The sequence below is a fragment of the Bos grunniens genome, chromosome 5 (assembly GCF_055505025.1).
Source record: "Bos grunniens cultivar Pamir isolate PY7600 chromosome 5, Bosgru_T2T1.0, whole genome shotgun sequence".
NCBI classification, from domain to species: domain Eukaryota; kingdom Metazoa; phylum Chordata; class Mammalia; order Artiodactyla; family Bovidae; genus Bos; species Bos grunniens.
In genome coordinates this window covers 81,049,236-81,070,558 of record NC_141169.1, presented here as the reverse complement: position 1 = coordinate 81,070,558, position 21,323 = coordinate 81,049,236, and the positions used below count along the sequence as shown (strand labels likewise).

Genomic DNA, 21,323 nt, shown 5'->3' with positions numbered 1-21,323 from the left:
ACAGATCACCTCTGGGATAGCATTCGACAGTATTAAAACTCCCTAATGCATTCTTTTGGCTCTATAATAGGCAATTTAGGGAAATCCAAAGCCCATTATCAATGTAAGCCTCCATCTATATAGGAATACTCTGTTAGCCCTTTAGATGGAATTGACAAGTCAATTCAAAAGGTGGAAAATATGAAAGTAACATTTTCACCAAGCATATGATTCACCAAGGATGCGTATTTCCTCTCAACAACCAAGCAAGTCCGCAGGCTGTTTTTCTGAATTTCAGAGAAAATGCTTTAAGTAAATAGATGGGGAAACAGTGTCAGACTTTATTTTTTTTGGTCTCCAAAATCACTGCAGATGGTGATTGCAGCCATGAAATTAAAAGACACTTACTCCTTGGAAGGAAAGTTATGACCAACCTAGATAGCATATTGAAAAGCAGAGACATTACTTTGCCAACAAAGGTTCGTCTAGTCAAGGCTATGGTTTTTCCAGTGGTCATGTATGGATGTGAGAGTCAGACTATAAAGAAAACTGAGCACTGAAGAATTGATGCTTTTGAACTGTGGTGTTGGAGAAGACTCTTGAGAGTCTCTTGGACTGCAAGGATATCCAACCTGTCAGTCCTAAAGGAAATCAATCCTGAATGTTCATTGGAAGGACTGATGCTGAAGCTGAAACTCCAGTACTTTGGCCACCTCATGCGAAGAGTTGACTCATTGGAAAAGACTCTGATGCTGGGAGGGATTGGGGGCAGGAAAAGAAGGGGACGACAGAGGATGAGATGGCTGGATGGCATCACCGACTCAATGGACGTGAGTCTGAGTGAACTCTGGGAGTTGGTGATGGACAGGGAGGCCTGGCGTGCTGCAATTCATGGGGTCACAAAGAGTCGGACACAACTGAGCGACTGAACTGAGCTTTTCATAACAGGTGAATAAAATGACAAAATGAAACCTCAGTACATCCCCCATCTAATTAGGCATGGGCACACTTCTTTATCCTGAGGGCAGGAGGAGAAAGGGGCAACAGAGAATGAGATGGTTGGATGGCATGAACAACTCAATGGACATAAGTTTGAACAAACTCTGGGAGATAGTGGAGGACAGAGAAGCCTGGTGGCTGCAGTACATGGGGTCGCAAAGAGTTGTACACGACTTAGTGACTGAACAACAACAACTGACGTGGAAATTCATATCACACTGTGAGGCCTGTCAGAGCTTCTGTGAAGGCTTCTGCAGGTACTGATGGAACTATCAGAGAACTCCAGAAAAGTGGAATAACCAGGGAGAAGTAAATCTGCTCCTGGGTTAGGCAATATTATTTCCTGTCTGCATCCCGAATATCCTCATCTGTCAAACAGTCACCAGCTAAAGACTGATAATCCTGTAGGACCTAAAATATTCGGTCTTCACTTTTCCCTTAGATCAACTGTTCTCAAACTTTAGTGCTTAAGAATCAGTACAGGAAAGGATTTTCCTGGTGGTCTAGTGGTTAAGATTTTGTCTTCCAATGAATGCAGGGGGTGCGGGCTCCAACGCTGGCCAAGGAGGTAAGATCCCACATGTCTCACAGCATCCCCACACACACACAAAAGAAATATATATATATATATATATAACAAAAAAGCAGTATTATAACAAATTCCATAAAATCCTTAAAAAAAATCAATATGGGTTTGGTATAAGGAAGGATCCCAGGCCTCCTAAGATTCAGTAGGTCAGGGGTAGGGTTGAGGAATCTTAATAAGCCCCCCAGGTGATTCTGTTGAGGGTGGTCTTCAGTCTACGATTTAAAAACCCTGTCCTGCTTACTATGTGGGATCTGAATGATCAGTTGATCCTTAATATAAAGCTACATGTATCAGGATGAGGAAAGCTAGAAAAAGGAGAGATAAGATTTTCTGGAACAATCAGAGCAAAAAGCTGATTTGCCCAGATGAGCAACATTCCAGATGCCAAGTGATATAGGGAGGCTGCAGATGGGGTGCCTGGAGGGTGACACTGCAATTGGAAGAGCAGCTGTTTTGCTCATAGAAGCTCTGTGGCCAAGTTCTTTTGTGTGTCCAAGTTTTAGCTCCTGTGTTGTCCACATATGTATCGACAGCAGTAAAAGTCTCCTAATATTTTGCAAGCAAAATGCCTCTCTTAGGTCTCCCTTAGGAACTTCCAAAAGGCTAAAATCCCTGAGAAGGGGATCCTGGGACCAATAACATCTTCCTCACTGATTTCATAAGAGAAATATTAACTAGAAATTAGATCTTGTTCATAATGTGCAAATTTTGCCATTGAATATTTGTAGTTTCACAGGGAATTTTCCCTTTGGTTATACAGCAGTGGGACTGTTTTTCTCATGTGTTAAGTAACAACATTCGCTCTGCCTCAGTAACAGATATTTAGCAAAAGCAAATAAGGCTTCAGCACATTTTCCTGTGGTAATTAAGGACCTGTTAAGTTTGTCAATTTAGAAAACTTTTTCAAATCCTGTGTAAAATCTCATGACACATGCATTTAAACTGAAAGCAGATGCTTGCTTTGAAAAAAATATTGACATTTGGGGAGAATTTAGGAAATGCAATAACAGAAATAAATGGATTTGGCAATCCCCTTGCATGCAGTAAAATTTCCTATTAACCACAGTGTGAACCTGGAGTGCTGGGCAGTCTCTTAACTACCATTCCTTTGCTGGGGTGTTTTGCTGTTGGATCCAGGAACAGTGTCTCTCACAAAGGGAAAAGATGGTGACTTTAAGGGAGGGGCAGAGGAAGCTGACATATCTTTACCAGCTCCTCTGAAAAACTGAACTGTGAAAGTCAAATTGTGAATGTCTGACTAGAAGGCTGTCTTTACAGAGTGCATATTTTTCTGTGGCTCTACTGTCTTTCCGAACAGAAGTAAAGAAGAAAACTGGATCCTACCCTGTGTAGCCTCTTTTATGTTCTAGTTTACTGGGTGATGCAATGGAAACCTAGTTTACGGGTGCTTGCCCTAGTTTTTCTGCTTCATTCTTTATGGAAGCCACATAGGAGAACAGTCTGGAGGACAGATTCATATATATTCGTGGTGAAGAATGAATTTTTTTTCAATTCAAAGCCATACTCACTATAGTTAGAATTATGAGAGTAGATCCCCTGTACGTCTCCCTCCTGTTTGCAGTGGGTTTGCAGAACCAGAGTCAGGTGTCTGGAACCATAGTTTAGGAGGTGACAGGGGGGCCCACCCTGTGTGGTGTGAGTGGTCTTTAACACTTTTCTCCCCAGCTGAAAGCCAAGGGAGGGAATGATGGACAGTTCTGACATGGTCTAGTCACCAAGCTACAGACATGGAAACAGGGCTCACACAAAGACCTCACACAGGGCTGGTAGGAGTGGGTCCTGAGAAAAGGTTCTTCCCAAGTCTCCTCCTCTTACGCTCCTTTGGCTCTTTATCTGCTTGGTGAGGTCCCTGCCCTGAACCCTGGCAGCAGGAAGCTTGTTCCTGATGGCCTTGCTCCTGCATGTGTGAAGCCAGTTCTGTACCATGAGTACACAGAGGTGGGTTGAGGGGTGGGGCCAGTCTCAAGTAGCATGTCTTTGAAGCAAACAAAATGCTGATGCTAAGCTCTTTAGCAATTTGAAGGAAAGCAGAGAAATAATGTCCCCAGGTTGGTTCCTGGAAAATAAAGCAGCTGAGACTAGCTTGCTTTAGGCAGGATTCATTTACCCCATAGATAACAGATCATCTGGATGACACAGTTGAATGCATGTCCCTGGTTTAGGCTCAGGCGGATTGCTATCTAAATCCCGGCTCTGCTCTCACCAGCTATAGGACTTGGGTTAGATGTTACACCTCCATGAGCCTCAGTGGCCGAATCTGTGAAAGATGCACAGTTATCTCTACCTCTCGGGGTTCCTCTAAAGAGTGGAATAAACACGCACGCACGGTGTGCTTACCAGAGCGTGGAGCGTGTGGGAGGATGCGGTAACTGCTAGCTCCATGTGCTCCTCCCTTCCTCTCCAGCTGAATAAGCATCTGGAATTTCTACCTGAAGGCTCACTAATCTCTCAGCAAAGGGGCAATGCTGCTCCAAGGCAGGATTGCCTCTGAAGGGAATAGGGACTTTCAAATTCCTTTCTGATCTTCCATTTCCATTTCAGTATAGAGATGAGAAACTTGGAGTCATAGTGAAAACCACTGATTCTTGCAGCAAGAGAGCCTTACAGAATCATCTGGTCCCATCTCTTATTTTGAAAAGAAGGAAAGTGAGTCTCAAGGAAGTGGAATATTGACTAAAGCTGTTCAACAGCAGGAACAGAAAATGTACCACCTACTTCTGATTTATTATTAATTTTAGCCAAGAATATGAGCTCCAAATTGAAGTGAAAAATTACATCCCTAGGCTAGTAATAATAACTAAGGCTTATTTTATCTTTATTGGGGGTTAGGTCCTACATTAAGTATTTGCATGCATTCTCTTGTTTAGTACTCATGAAGGACCTGGTTACTAGCAGTATTTTTACTTTGTGTTAGTCGCTCAGTCGTGTCTGACTCTTTGCGACCCCATGGACTATAGCCTGCCAGGCTACAGCCATGTAATTCTCCAGATAAGAACACCGGAGTGGGTAGCCATTCCACTCTTCAGGGGATCATCCTGACCCAGGGATCAAACTCAGGTCTCCTGCATTGCAGGCAGATTCTTTACCATCTGAGCCACCAGGGAAGTCCTATTTTTACTTTGTAAATGAGTAACTGGAGCCATTGCAAGATCAAATTGTTTTCCCAGGGTCACACACTACTATGTGGTAAAGCAGAGATCCAAACTCACTAAGCTCTACAGCTCCTATTCCTGAGGAGAGCGCAGGGAGAGTGCAGAGTGCAGCCATGTGATGCAAGCAAGTATCTGGCTCTGGAGGTCTCGCTTCACAGCTCATGGCACGTGACGTCCCTCACCATCTCCCAGTTGGTAATGAGGGAGTGAAGGTACCTGCCCTCAGGAAACCCTTAGTAGGCAGGTACATGAGATGTGAGAAAGTGCTCTGTAATTTATCATTCAAGTGTTAGTTACCGTTCTTTTTACCTGGAAGAAGAGAGGTGGCAGAAAGGTTGAGGGCATACAGCCCTACAATGCTGCTCAGCAGAGAGGCAGCACAGCAGGAAAGCACCAGAGTGGGCCCTGCACGAGGCAGGGAGTTTGGCAGAATTAGTAAGAAGTCAGCAAGAAGGGAGGGAGTCTCAAAGGCCTCCTTCTCCTCCTCAAGGTGCTTCCCAGGACCGAACTGTAGGTCATAGGCAAGCATGGCCAGAGGGGACACAGACAGCATGCACAGTCCCATCCTTGGCATTTCTCTTCCAGGCCTACACAGAGCATTTTTAGATTTGAAATTTTTTGCGGATCTCTACCACATTAAATTCTGAATTTAACCTCTATGTGAAGGCAAAGTTGATCTCCAACTGAATTTGAGATAAACAGTTGCTCAATTTTTATTTCCAGTGAATTTCCAGTGAACACCTGCATTTCTAGTATTCTTTTCATTGAATTGTACCTTCTTTAAGCTATGAGTCAACAGTTATTCCGAGCCTATTCCCAGTACAGGAGTTAAAGAGCACTAGATTGAAAGTGAGGCCAGGAAAGATTGTGAGAATTAAAGGAGTGGGAACATGATTTTCAGGACAGGTAAGACCACTGAAAACTCCTATGCTTGACAAAGTGGTCTGGCCTGTTTAATTATATTCTGTCAGAAATACTTATGCAAGGAAAAAATGATGACCATCCAACACTTTCAAGAGAAAACTGGGGCTCTTGAAAGCTTGCTTTCCCCAACAGTGCTTCCTGTGCACAACTGTTTTCTGGCCTCAGGAGTGTTTACTGCAGCCATCACAGCAAAAGAAAGGACTGAGAAAAGGGACCCTTCCCTCTTCCTTGCAAACCATGCTATAGATTTAAAACAACTCACTCATGCTCTCATCATTAGTAATCACAGCATGACTTAGAAGAGTTTTTGTTGGGGGAAAGTTACTTATGAAAATATTTCAACAATTAGCAATCTGTATAAATATATATACACACACATATATATGTATATATATAAATAACACCCAAATCTTAAGAAAGTAGGTAAACATTCTCATCATTTCTCTGATAATTCAGTTTTGTACAGACATGGAATATAAGATGATAAAATGCAAAGAAATAATATTTTGGATGAACTAGAAGAATTGTCACTTAAAAATCTTTGTAATAGTCTCTCAAATGTAGTCTGCATGTTTCTATGTCTTGAATGGTGACAAGGAGTCAGCTTGGCTGGGAGTCTGGGTTTATACAGTGTGGCAGAGTGGCAGAAAATAAAGAAGAAAGGGGCAGGATTGTGGGAAGTTTTGTATATTCACACTATATGTGTGTATGTGATGGGCAATCAATGAATTTCTCAGTTCTCCTACATGTAGTAGGAAGGCAGAAGAAGAGCAGATGCAGGAAATAGAAAAGAAAGATAATGTGTTATGAGCAACAAAATAGAGAGCTTCAGAGCACCAGGGGTCAACAGGATCATATTCTTTACCTCAGAGAAATCAAGGGGAGTGAGAGCTGAGAGAGTCTGTAGAATTCACAGCTGATATTAAGAGAGCAGCTCCAGAAGCTGAATGAACAGGTAAGGGGGAAAGGGAAGCAGTAAGTGCTAACTATTCTTTTTGCCAGTTTGATCAGAGAAAGGAAGGAGTGAAGAGAACCACTTAATGGAGTAGCTGAATGGAGACATTCCCCAGAAGAAGTAGGGCATGTGGAAGTTTGTGGAATGGGAAGAATCTGAAGACCGAAGAGAATGCTCATGATAATGGGCAGGGAAAGGGAGAGAAAAAGAACCAATAACATGTGGATTTTACACTAATAGCTAATGGCTAAAATAAAAGACTGACAACACCAGATGTTAGTGAGGATGCTAAGCAAGTGGATCTCTCACCAATGCAAATGGATCTTTTCACCAATGGAGTGAAAAGTGGTACAATTACTTTGGAGAACTGTTTATCTGGCAGGTTCTTAAAACAATAAATATTTATCTACCCACAATTCTATTTCTAGATATTTACCCAAGAAAAACAAACATACAAAGACTGGGACATAACTAGTCATGGCATGAATATTCATGCTGACTCAAGTCTATAAATAAACCAAGTATCTACCCACAGGAAAATGGATAAACAAATTCAGGAATTTATACAATGAAATACTACTACTCATCAATTTTAAAAAATGTACCATGTAACAACATGGATAAGGTTCAAAAAATCATGCTAAATGAAATTATACAGATGCCCAAAAGTATACATTAAATGAACTTTAAATGAACTTCTGTAACTGGCTAAAACTAGTTTGTGGTGAAAAATTTTGATTTGAACAATGATTGCCTCAGAGGAGGGAGTACCTTACTGGAAAGAGGCATGAGGCATCTTTCTGGGATAAATGTTATATGTTATTTTGTAGGTAAATACAAGAGTATATAAAAATGTCAAAACTAATTGTACCAAACAAAAAATATTGTGCATTTTTGCATATTAATTATGCCTCAATTTAAAGCCACACAAACACAGGTGTGACCACTAGGCTTATTAGGGAGACAACACAATTCTTCTTCTGCTGGAAGAGCAAAAAAAGAGGACATCTATGAACATGTAGGAAATGAGACAGGGGCAAGGGAAGCTACAAAAATTAACCTTGAATGACTTGAATATTCTTAGTAAAAATAAGGCATTATGTCATCTTCTGGGTGTGTGTATAGGCACTGAGGAGGGGAACAAAGGATACATACATTAGGAAGACAGAAAATATTTGGGAGATATTACTAGACCATAATGGAGGAATTTCTAACAGCTATAATCTCTGTATTTTTTTCCATGATGGTGTCTTTAGAGTTTTGTAAGGATCACATTCAATTCAGATGTATGTTTTTACCTTTAACACTTGATAGATTGGATGAAGGTCTACGACATACATACAGAGATGATAACCATACATACATATACATCCTGGAGTGGGAATGGTGCAGTGAAAAACAGTATTAGATTACTATAAAAATAAAATTAGATATTAGAATGGTTTGTGATCTCTCAAACTACAATACATAACAAATCTTATAACTGAATATTTAATTTGGGGAGGGGTGTTTAGAAAAAAATGCTTAAAATGGCTCCTGGGGTGGGGAGGTGAGTGATAATGAGAAAAAAATTGAGACATACCGGTCTGAGGAAAAGTAAAATGCATGCAAAGGGGGGTACCCTGAGTTGGGGATACAACTGAGCAAGTAAATGATGTTCAAGCTGTGAGTCTAAGCTGAAGTTACATATATTAATGAAATAGAGCAGATAAATGAGAGATGGGATTATAAATTCTTATAGTTAGTTTCTAAACTCATAGTGTTGTGGCCAGAAAAGATGCTTCATATGATTTCAACTTTCTTAAATTTACCAAAGCTAGCTTTGTTGGTCAGCATGCAGTCAATCCAGGAGAATGTTCCATGTACACAGAGAAGAATGTATATTCAGCTGCTTTTGAATGGAATGCTCTATAAATATCTATTAAGTCCACCTGCTCTAATGTATCATTTAAGGGCTGTGTTTCCTTACTGATTTTCTGTCTAGATGATCTGTTCATTAATGAAAGTGGGTGTTAAAATCCTCCACTATTATTGTTATGGTTGATTTCTTCTTTATGGCTGTTAGTATTTGCCTCATATATTGAGGTGCTCCTATGTTGGATGCATATATAATTACAATTGTCATACCTTCTTCTTGGATTGATCCCTTTGTGCCCTTCCTTTGTCCCTTGTAACAGTCTTTATATTTTAAAGTCTATTCTATCTGACATGATGATTGCTACTATAGTTTTGTTTCTTTGGATTTCCATTTGTATGGAATATCTTTTTCCATCCCTTCACTTTCAATCTGTATGTGTCCCTAGATCTGAAAGTGGGTTTCCTGTAGACAGCATATCAGTTCAGTTCAGTTCAGTCGCTCAGTCTTGTGCGACTCTGCAACCCCATGAATTGCAGCACACCAGGTCTCCTTGTCCATCACCAACTCCCAGAGTTCACTCAAACTCATGTCCATTGACTTGGCGATGCCATCCAGCCATCTCATCTTCTGTCGTCCCCTTCTCCTCCTGCCCTCAATCCCTCCCAGCAACAGGGTCTTTTCCAATGAGTCAACTCTTTGTATGAGGTGGCCAAAGTACTGGAGTTTCAGCTTCAGCATTAGTCCTTCCAAAGAACACCCAGGACTGATCTCCTTTAGAATGGACTGGTTGGATCTCCTTGCAGTCCAAGGGACTCTCAAGAGTCTTCTCCAACACCACAGTTCAAAAGCATCAATTCTTCGGTGCTCAGCCTTCTTCACAGTCCAACTCTCACATCCATACATGACCACTGGAAAAACCATAGCCTTGACTAGACAGAGCTTTGTTGGCAAAGTAATATCTCTGCTTTTTAATATAGATGGCATATAGATTGGTCTTATTTTCGTATCCATTCAGCCAGTCTATGTCTTTTGGTTGGAGCATTTAATCTGCTTATGTTTAAGGTAATTATTGATATGTATGTTTTTACATCATTTTGTTAATTGTTTTGGATTTGTTTTTGTAGGTCTTTTTTATTTTTTCTTTCTAATTTGTTCTCTACCCTTGATTTGATGACCAACTTTAGTGCTGTGTTTGGATTCCTTTTCTTTTCTCTTTTTGTGCAGGTATCAAATGTAGATTTTCAGTTTGTGGTTAACATGAGGTTTTGATATAAAAAAAAGTATGTATGTCAAGAAGCAACAGGTAGACCTGGACATGGAACAATTAACTGGTTTGAAATTTGTAAAGGAGTATGACAAGGCTGTATATTCCTACTGCCTATTTAACTTCTATGCCAAGTATAGCATGTGAAATGCTGGGTAGGATGTATCACAAGCTGGAATCAAGATTGCTGGGAGAAATATCAACAGCCTCAGATATGCAGATGATACCACTCTAACAGCAGAAAGCAAAGAGGAACTAAAGAGCTTCTTGATGAGGGTGAAAGAGGAGAGTGAAAAAGTCAGCTTAAAACAACATTCAAAAAACTAAGATCATGGGATCTAGTCCTATCATTTAATGGCAAATAGATGGGGAAAAAGTGGAAACAGTGGCAGATTTTTTCCCCTGGGCTCCAGAATCACTGTGGACAGTGACTGCAGCCATGAAATTAAAAGATATTTGCTTCTTGGAAGGAAAGCTATGACAAACCTAGACAGCATATTAAAAAGCAGAGATCTCACTTTGCTGACAAAGGTACATATAGTCAAAGCTATGGTTTTTCCAGTAGTCATGTATGATTGTGAGAGTTGGACCATAAAGAAGGCTGAGCACTGAAGAATTGATGCTTTTGAATTGTGGTGCTGGAAAAGACTGTTGAGAGTCCCTTGGACAACAAGGAGATCAAATCAGTCAATCATAAACAAAGTCAACCCTGAATATTCAGTGGAAGAACTGATGCTTAATCTGAAGCTTCAATACTTTGGCCACCTGATGCAAAGAGCTGACTCATTAGAAAAGACCCTGATGTTAGCAAAGAGTGAGGGCAGGAAGAGAAGAGGGCAAGAGAGGATGAGATGGTTGGATGGCATCACTGACTCAATGGACATGAGTTTCAGCAAATTCCAGGAGACAGTGAAAGACAGGGAAGCCTGGCATGCTGCAGTTCATGGGGTCACCAAGAGTCAGATATGACTTAGCAACTGAAAAACAAATATAAGAAGACTGTTTTGAGTTGCTGTTCTTTTCATTTCAAATGCATTTCCAATATCCTACATTTGTACTCTCCTTTTCTCACAATCACTGGTTTTGTTATTATGTTTGTGTATGGATGATTTCCTACCTTTATTGTATGGTTGCCTTTACTGGTGAGCTTTCCTGTTCATAATTTTCTTGTTTCTAGTTGTGGCCTTTTCTTTCCTGCTTAGAGAAGTTCCTTTATCATTTGTTGCAAAACTGGTCTAGTGGTGCTGAATTCTTTTGGTTTTTGCTTGTCTGTAATGCTTTTGATTCCTCCCTCGAATCTGAATGAGAGTCTTACCGGGTAGAGTATCCTTAGTTGCAGATTCTTCCCTATCATCACTTTAAATATATTGTATCACTCCCTTTTGGCCTGCAGAATTTATGCTGAGAAATTAGTTGATATCCTTATGGAAGTTCCCTTGTATGGTATTTGTTGCTTTTCCCTTGTTGCTTTTAATATTTTTTTCTTTGTCTTTAATTTTTGTCAGTTTGATTGCTATGTGTCTTGGTATATTCCTCCTTGGGTTTATCCTGTCTGGGACTCTCTGCACTTCCTGGACTTGGGTGTCTATTTCCTTTCCCTTATTAGGGAATTTTTTTAGCTATTGTCTTTTCAGGTATTTCCTCAGGTCCCTTTTCTCTCTCTCTTCTCCTTCTGGGGCCCCTATAATGCAAATGTTGGTATGTTTAATGTTGTCTCAGAGGTCTCTTAGACTGTCTCCATTTCTTTTCATTTTTTTTTCTCTATTCTGTTCCATGGCAGTGATTTCCACTAGTTTGTCTCTAGGTCACTTATGCATTGTCTTAGTTATTCTACTATTGATTCCTTTTGGTTTATTTTTCATTTCAGTTATTTTATTAGTCACATCTGTTTGTTCTTTAGTTCTTCTAGGTCTTTGTTAAACATTTCTTGTATCCTCTTGATCCTTGCTTCCATTCTTTTTCTAAGATTCTGGATCATCTTCACTATCATTATTCTGAATTATTATTACTTATCTTATTTCTGGTAGGTTGTCTATTTCTACTTCACTTAGTTGTTTTTCTGGGGTTTCATCTTTTTCCTTTGTCTGGGGCATGTTCCTCTGCCATCTCATTTTGTCTAACTTTTTATGGTTGCAGTTTCCATCCTGCTGGCTTCAGGATTATAGTTCTTTTTGCTTCTACTGTCTATCCTCTTGAAGCTATCTAAGAGACTTGTGCAGGCTTCCTGATGGAAAGGACTGGTTCCTGCCCAGTGGTAGGTGGACCTGGGTCTTGTCAATGATAGTGAAGATCTTGTCCATCTGGTAGAAGGGCTGTGCTCAGGAAGACTTCAAGCTGCTTGTCTGCTGATTGATGGGGCTGTGTTCCTGTCCTATTGGTTGTCTGGACTGAGGCATTCCAGCACTGGAACGTCTAGGCTGTTGGGTGGGCCTAATGGCAGCCTCTGGGTGGGCTCATGGCAATGAACAAATACTCCCCAGGACTACTGCTGCTAGTCTTTGTTCCTGCAGTGAGCCACAGCCACTCCCCATCTCTACTGGAAACCTTTCAATACTATGATGCAGATCTGGCCCAGTCTCTTATAGGGTCACTGCTGTTTTCCACTGGGTACTGGTGTACATGAGACTTTGTGTGCACCCTCCAAGAGTGGGGTCTCTGTTTCCTCAAGTCCCCTGGAAGTTTTGCAATCAAACCCTGCTGGTCTTAAAAGCCAGATTCTCTAGGAGCTCTTACTCCAGTTGCTGGATGCCCAGGCTGGGAAGCCTGATTGTGGCTTAGAATTTTCACTCCTGTGGAAGAACTTCTGTGGTATAATTGTTTTCCAGTTTGTGGGTTGCCCACCTGGTGGATATGGGGTTTGACTTGATAGTGATTGTGCCTCTCCTACTAACTCGCTATGGCTTCTTCTTTGTCTTTGGATGTAGGGTATCTTTCTTGCTAGGTTCCAGGGCTTTTTTTGGTTAATTATTATTCAGCAGTTAGTTGTGATTTTGGTGTTATTGTAAGAAAGAGTGAGCTCACATCCTTCCATCTGGCCTTCTCTGAAATGGGTGTATAAATTATAAACATACAATTCAGAGAGAATAGAGATTCTAACAATGGTAAAGAGCAGAGACATCCTGGAATGAGAGACAAAGAGGGGAATGACACTTGTCCTGGAAGGAAGGTATGTCAATCTCAAGGTCTTAAAAGACACACATGAACAAAGAGAAGAGCTTGGAGGTGGCAAGTTGTTATCCCATGACACCTTCCAAAGGTCAGAAGGAGTGACCAAGAGAGGAAGAGAAGGTCGGGGAAGAGGTAATGAGGTCAAAGAGGAACATTTCAGAATTCAGACACTAGAGGATGCAAAGATGTTTGTAATTAGAAAGCCATGGAATGGTCACATCAGTGAATGGGGAAGATAGAGCAGAAGTGTCAGAACCTGGAGGGAATGCAGCAGAGGAACTGTGTGATGGGTAAAACTGAATTCACTGAAGTAGGCAGCACAGTTTGGATAGCAAGGCAAAGTCATTGACCTAGTGCTCAAATCCCTAAGGATGATGAGAAAATGTACAAGACGGTGACATGGCCTTGATAAGGATGAAGATGGTGTCAATGAGCTGATGGACTGGGCTTCAAAGGAGCTGGAGAAGGACACGTAGAGAGAGACAGGTGTGAGCTGCATAAAGATGAGGGAGGAAAAATCACAATGTGGTTAAAATTACAGATAAGCTTGGAAATAATCTGGATGTTAATAGGTCACCATGGGGTGCTAGTGGGGAGGAGGATTCACTCCAAGAGGGGGATGAAGAAGGCGCCCACCCAAAGTTGACATCCTAATATGGTGAGAAGGACCTCAAAATGCTTTTGTTTATCCAGTGGGCTGGCATTTTGGATTCTCTGGGGTTTCAGGTAAGAAGCAGAAAAGGGGAGAACTATTATCTTGAGTGTGTAAATATCCTTTTTATGAAATAAAAGGTAGTGTGCCTAGTGCCAAAGCTATAAGGAAATGTATCCCAAATATTTACATTTATATCAAAGCTAATGGTTAATTCTTTCCACATTCTTTTATTCTTTAGAAATTCAATTCTAATGATCAGACTAAAGAAAATCAAATGTATACTGTTATCAAATTCATCTGTATAGCTCAATTTTGGATACTACATTTCATTTTCTTCTGACTTTTGATTATAAGATTTATTGTAACACCTTTATAACATCCATATCCTATTATGTGAATGAAAGATAATTTTGGCAAAGGGACAATGTGATTCTTTAATATGAAAATATTCTGTTCTACTAACAAACACCAGATAACTATTTTACCCAAGCAGTCAAAGAAGTGTTTCCCCATGCCCTGATGGCACAAGAGAACATAATAGAATTCTTTAATTCAGGGAACACCATAAATGTGCTGCACAGAATCATAACAGAAAAGCTTCCAAGTCCAGGGAAATGGCCATGAAAGAGGTCAAATATATTTAGATAAGAGTCAGTGACATGCACTGCTGTGAATAGGTCTAAAACTGTCTGTCATATAACTCCAAGAATTCAGATGAAACTGGACGTCAGTGCTCTAAGGTTTCTGGGATGCTCTGACAGAATCACATCTTAGTTAGACCTCCTGGCTTGGACAAAGATTCATTTCTCTCAAAGTCAAGGTCATTTATAAAGGTCTGTGCTGTTCAATGTATCAACCACTAACCACAAGTGGCTATTGAACACTTGAAATATGACTAGTCTCAGGTATGCTGTATGTGTAAAAAATACACTGGATTTCAAAGATTAATTATAAAAAAGAATGTATATTATCTTATTTATATTTTCACATGTTTAACTTAATCAATTTTAATATTATTAACTACATGGAGACCGGGGTTCAATCCCTGGGTCAGAAAGATCCTCTGGAGCACAGGATGGCTATTCACTCCAGTATTCTTACCTAGAGAATTCCATGGGCAGAGGAGCCTGGCAGGCTACAATTCATGGGTTGCAAGAGTCAAACACGACTGAGTGCCTAACACACACACACACACATAAGCACACATTAAAAAGATAATATTTTAGATATATTGAGGTTTAAAATATATTATGAAGTTCACCTTTTTTATGTTTTAAAATACAGCTACCTGAAAAATTTAAATTATATATTCTGGCTCTCATATTTCCGTTGGGCAGGGCTGGTCTGGGCTGTATCCCAGTTTTGAGATGAGCCGCTAGGAGGCAGTAGAGTATAGTGATTGAGAGCAAGGGTACTTGGCCAGGAAGTTTGAGGTTTAATTCCCACAAATTCTGTTTCTTCACTAAGGGACCTTGACACCTAAATTATCTTCTCCAAGTCTCAGTATTCTCACTTATAAAACAGGAAAAGCGATTTTGCTTTCCACTTAGGGATGATGGAGTCTAAACCACTCACATCTAAGGAGACCACGTGGGTTCTTATAATGAGCATGAGTTCCAGGTTATAGAAGAGGACACAATTTTTAAAAGTTATCTGCCTAATGAGAAATAGATAAGTCATGAGTCTTAAATAGTAAAATGCATCAAATAAAAACATTTAAAATATTCTTATCTTCTTGAGCCTCTTGATGAAAGTGAAAGAGGAGAGTGAAAAAGTTGGCTTAAAGCTCAACCTTCAGGAAACTAAGATCATGGCATCCCATCACTTCATGGAAAATAGATTGGGAAACAGTGGCTGACTTTATTTTTTGGGGCTCCAAAATCACTGCAGATGGTGACTGCAGCCATGAAATTAAAAGACGCTTACTCCTTGGAAGGAAAGTTACGACAACCTAGACAACATATTAAAAAGCAGACATATTACTCTGTCAACAAAGGTCCATCTAGTCAAGGCTATGGTTTTTTCAATAGTCATGTATGGATGTGAGAGTTGGACTGTAAAGAAAGCTGAGTGTCGAAGAATTGATGCTTTTGAACTGTGGTGTTGGAGAAAACTCTTCAGAGTCCCTTGGACTGCAAGGAGATCCAAGCAGTCCATCCTAAAGGAAATCAGTCCTGGGTGTTCATTGGAAGGACTGATGTTGAAGCTGAAACTCCAATATTTTGGCCACTTGATAGGAAGAGCTGACTCATTTGAAAAGACCCTGATGTTGGGAAAGATTGAAGGCAGGAGGAGAAGGGGATAACAGAGGATGAGATGGTTAGATGGCATCACCAACTCAATGGACATGCGTTTGGGTGGACTCCGGGAGTTGATGATAGACAAGGAGGCCTGGCATGCTGCGGTTCATGGGGTCGAAAAGAGTCGGACATGACTGAGCGAATGAACTGAACTGAACTTATGCCTTTGACCTATTGCTACTTAACAGCAGAAATACATTAAGGAAAGCAGAAGTAAAACTCCAAATCTAAATATGGGTTAGTTCTGCTATTTTCTGGGTCACCTTTCTCTGCTACTAAAGGACATAATGGAAACAAACTTTACAGTTTCCTGATGAAAAACAGGAAGGTCCTCCTTCCTCCCCAAAGGTAATCAATCACATATCATTCAATAACTAAACATTAAGTAATATTTGGATTGGAGAGCTATTTGGGCAGCATGGATAATGGAAAGTGAATAAGACAGGGCATGCACTCAACCCTGGATCAACTACAGCCTGGGCCATTGTCACATGAAGTCTTCAAATCTTGTTTTTTTCGTCCATAATGAAAATGGGGATGAGGATGACAATGCTTCTCACAATAGTTTTAAAGATTAAATTAAATAGTGGATATAAAACCCACTTGTCTGTAAACTGGAAAATATTACATAAGTATTAGCTACTATCATGATTTGATTCTAGTTGATTCTAAGACTCATCTACACAGATGGAGCCACTGTGATCTCTGGTTAATATAAAGAGCAGAAGGTAAACAAGGGTGATTTTGTACCTGACGGTTAACCTATCAGGACCTTGGTTCCTATTCTTCCCAATGTATTTTAAAAAATCATTGGGAAGGCTTTATTTTTTTTAAAAAAAGCACTCAAATTCTTATACAGGTGTGAAGCATTATTGGTTTGGATAATCACTGAGTTGATTTTACTGAAAAATACAGAAAAATCTTATGTTGAATATCTAGGAGTCCCTCCTACTGTGATAAGTAGCCATTGCTATGCTCCAAAAAATATTTCCTTGTGCTCTTAACTCACATAGGCTAACTCAAGATAATAGGGGCAATAATATGCCAATTGAAAAAGGAAGGTTGCAGTATGCATGTCTTGTTCAGGTCTGGGTAAGATGAAATTTAAAAGCATCTATGCCATCATTTTCAAGTACAGCCACATTCAGCACAGTGTAATAATCACAACTGCAGGAGATCATTCCCAACAAGAACTATCAGTTCGTATTCAGGCTGACAAAGTTGGCTTCTTTGTTAAAAAAAAAAAAAAAGAAAGAAAGAAACTCATCTGCAGTATTTTTTAAATCAGTACTATTTTTGAAATGCAAGTATTCCAAAAGACATGAACAGGATTTATCTACCCTTTAATTATTAGGGCTCTAAATTGGACATATATAGATGCAACAATGACGCTTATAAATGAGTCCTTAAAACTTCACATAAATAAATAAGAACTCATAAAAATGGAAGAGTAAAATAAAAGCACCCTACTGACCTGTAAATAGCTACCTACATAACTGACACATTTTCCCCACATCTTTTGATTTCATGTTATTCATTAAAGAGAACATACTGGTACTAAAAGGCTTTTCTGTCAGTGTGTACTTCTTCATTCTTAGTTGTTTCTCATCACTTTCAATTTATACAGAATGTTAACAAGCTTTCTAACTTTTTTTGGACCACATAGCCTGCAGGACCTTAGTTCCCCAACCAGGGATCAAGCCATGCCCCCTGCAGTGGAGGCGTGGAATCCTAACCACTGGACCACCAGGGAATTACCTAAACGATCTAATTTTTAAAATTAAGCTCATTTAGTTTTTGCTGACTTAAACTTTTATTTTTTTCATTTTATATGTAGTTTCCTTGCATTTATTAATTTTTCTGTAGAACTCTCTTGATTTACTATCCCCGTACATGGACGAAGCCATTCTTAAACAAAACTTCAGACTTGGGATGCCACCTATTCTTTACACAATGCTTCTGTTCAAATGGGATTAAATAAAAACATGACTTAACAAATGAGCACACTAAGGAAAAGAACTAGAATCTCTGTGCATATGGAAAATTCAAGGAGTAAAAAGAAAAGTGAAGAAGATGCATCCACTGAGATACTAAGGCAACTAAGCCAATCTTGATAAGGAAAAGATTAAATAAGACAGCAAACCAAGGGCCCTGAAAGTACCAAGTGTGCTCTCCAGAAGTTCAGAGACGTAGAAACCAATTCAGAAAGTGTATGGATTGTCGGTAACCTAAGAAGAACAGATAATGCATCACCAACACTGACTCTAATCATTTTTTACCCTTTATTTCCATTTCTGGTATTTTAAACCTGTTTTTTTATATGTAAAAGTTAAATGCCACAGCCACCACCATTTCCACTATGACTACTGTCTTAACTACCATTGTCAACACCGTCATCAACATGCCTAGACTTTACATTAACAAAAACACAAGATACAAAAGTACTTCTTTGCCTTCAGGGAGACCAACTGCACTATTAACCATTTCCAGGGCAGTGAGTGAAAAGTGAACACCAGTGATTACACCTGGAAGGTCTTCCGAGAGCAAGAGTTACCATTACTAATTCCAAGCTAGGCTCACCTTGCTTCTTGCATGATCAGTTGCTTAGTCTGTCTGACTCTTTGCAGTCTCATGGACTGCAGCATGCCATGCTCCTCTGTCCATGGGATTTCCACGGAAGAATACTGGAGTGGGTTGCCATTCCTTCTCCAGGGGATCTTCCCAACCCAGGGACTGAACCTGTGTCTCCTGCATTGGCAGGCAGGTTCTTTACCACTGAGTCACCAAGGAAGCCCCACTTTGCTTCTTATCTATAGCACAAACTGGACTCACTGTGGTTATGCCTTTTGGCTGCACCTTTAGAGCACACTGCACTTTCCCTAAGGTATATTCACAAAACACCTGGGTAACGCCTATTAAAAATGACTGAGGAAAGTGCTATATTCCGTATTCCCGTCTTGAATATTCACAGAGCATTTAGCATGTTAAAGATGCTTGCAATAAAGGAACTATCTTTGCTTAGCTCAGCATTTCCTGAGTTTATTTGACCATGCAACCATTCTGTATTCATACCCCTCTACAGGCAATCTAGGAACATCTCCCAGAACTAATACTTCCAGAGAGACATTGGGAAATACCCTTTTGACTGATAAGGGACAGAATTAATTCAGATGAATATTACATCCTCCCAAAGCTTGAAAAACCTATTCTGCCCTAGGAAGAGGAGACAACAGCACAACCAAACGAGTGCCGAAGAGGAAAGGATTTCTTAAAATTACAAGGTCTTCTGATCAAAGGTACCTGTTCTACTTACTTAAGGAGATTCCCGAGATTGAAGAGAGCCCGATTATGCTGCGGGTTTAGCTGGAGAGCCCTCTGATAGTACATCTTTGCCTCTGTCGTGTCTCTAGTCAGGGTTCCAAGGTTGTTCAGGGCACTTGCGTGGCGTGGATACAACCTGAAAAATTAGAAATCTTAAGCCATAATTGTTCAAAGGCTTCTACATTGGTCATGATTTACTTGTTCTTCACCCCTCCCCACCTCAGGAATGCCAGAACCAAAATGAAACACTGAATTCTTCCTTTATTTCACAGTATGCCTATGTGAAATCTTTTTTTATTTCTTTATGACTACGCTGAGTCTTTGTTGCTATGCACAGCTTTCTCCAGTTGCAGCGAGCAGGGGCTACTCTCCAGTAGCTGTGTACAGGCTTCTCATGGAGGTGGCTTCTCTTGGTAAGGAGCATAAGCTCTAGAGCACAGGGCTCAGTAGTTGTGGTGCCTGGGCTTAGTTGTCCCACAGCATGTGGAATCTTCCTGGACCAGGGATTGAACCTGTGTGCCTTCATGGCGTGTGGATTCTTAACCACTGAACCACCAGGGCAGTCTCTCTATGTCAAATCTTAACCATCAACTGTTTGTGCAGCTACCGGCATGTAAAGACGGCAGGAAAGCACATATTTGACATTCAGTGGTATAAGTAAATTAGCCTCAAAGAGTGCAAAAATAAATAACGTGCCAATCAACCCGGGTAAGATACTTCGCTTGGAGCCTACAGTTACTTTCAACTTCCTTTGATAGAAAATCCTCATTGCTTCAGGTGTTGAGTTTCTGGTCTAGGGGACTGCTGACCAGCTGCCTGGATAATGCCCACTATTAACACAAGATGCTGGCAATTCCTCGGCTGAGGGATCTTTGAATATTTGAAGCATCAGTGACACCACAATTATTGAGAAGGTGATACAAACATCTCCCCACAAAAATAATATTCCTCCTTCAAATGGCTCTCTGTCTTGACTCTTTTACCATTTTATCTCATTTCCCCCCCTACTGTAATTTGGCACCACCTGCCCTGATAGAGTCTGGGAGTGAAAATCCTGACAAATATTTAAAAATTTAAAAATGCACAATGAAGTGAAAATAGCAATCCTAATATTCAAAAGCAAATGTAAAGAAGGACTGCATGTACATCAGCAAACCAAATTTATGGTGATTAAGAAAGGAAGAGAATCAATTTACTCCCTTAGCTCAAAACTATAAGGAAGGCAAATCAGCACTGCTGCTTCAGCCACTGCTGAATTGTTTCTGCTGTGTTCAGAGGGGGCATATATAGCCGTCAAAGAGGTTGCCCTGTCTCTGTCACCCAGAGGACTTTGTATAAGCCTGTGGAGCTGGCTTTTAATGTAGGAAAGTCAAGATAAAGCCCAAGTAATAAAAACAGGATCTGTACCTGTCAAGTCTCCTGATGATCAAAAGCCATGCTTCCCCTCTCCCAGCCTGTTCCATACCTTCTAAGAAGATCAATATAATCTGGGGACAGAGGGGTTCCTATTAAAAGGCCAAGGAAGACAAGCTGTATAGCTTAAAAACAAAACAAAACAAAACAAAAAAACCTTTGCATAACCCAACTTTCTTATAGCTCAGCTATAAGCATCCCTCAGTACTTTCAGGAAGACAAACTGGGTAGTGCTCCTGTTGACTGACAAAGGATAGAATCAATTTAGATGAATGTTACATCCTCCCAAGGCTTGAAACCCCTAATTTTTCGCAACGACTTTGGAGGCTGCTGGGAGACATATATTATGAGAGGAAGTTGGGAAGAGAAAAAACACATACACACTGCTTGGTTACCTTTAATTAGCAAAGACAATCTGCAGGTACCTGATACCAATCCCCTGACTCCCAGCCTCACAGTTCCTAGGGGGTCTCCATGGAGATGCAAGCCCTTGGAGGTCTCTGAAGTACCTCTATAGGACATCAGAGCCAAGAGAAGATGCTCTAATGCTTGGCCACTCATTCCATGCCCTGAACAGCCTCCTGGGAAGCTATGTCTAAAAATTACTTTGGGAATGGTCATGGAGAGCACATCAGAGCCAGGACTTAAATTCTTCCAATGGGAAAAAAATTTTTTTTGGATGCTGAGAAAAGCTCTCTGACCTAAAGATTTAAGGTGGGGACGGG

At 40.3% G+C, this 21,323-nt stretch overlaps 1 protein-coding gene across 8 annotated transcripts in view; it reads right to left on the bottom strand.

Annotated features, from left to right (window-relative positions):
* TMTC1 (transmembrane O-mannosyltransferase targeting cadherins 1) overlaps window positions 1–21,323 on the bottom strand; it is a 315,289-nt gene that overhangs the window by 47,782 nt on the left and 246,184 nt on the right. For 6 of the 8 annotated variants that reach the window (XR_015164144.1, XR_015164145.1, XM_086401542.1 and 3 more), the window contains one exon: window positions 19,178–19,321. Coding sequence is in view for 4 of the 8 variants with exons in the window: in XM_086401542.1 (XP_086257668.1) it covers window positions 19,178–19,321 (144 nt within the window). In the remaining 4 variants the exon portion in view is untranslated. Of the gene's footprint in view, window positions 1–19,177; window positions 19,322–21,323 lie in introns of those variants that run through there. The other 2 variants (XM_086401545.1, XM_086401546.1) reach the window with 1 other exon arrangement.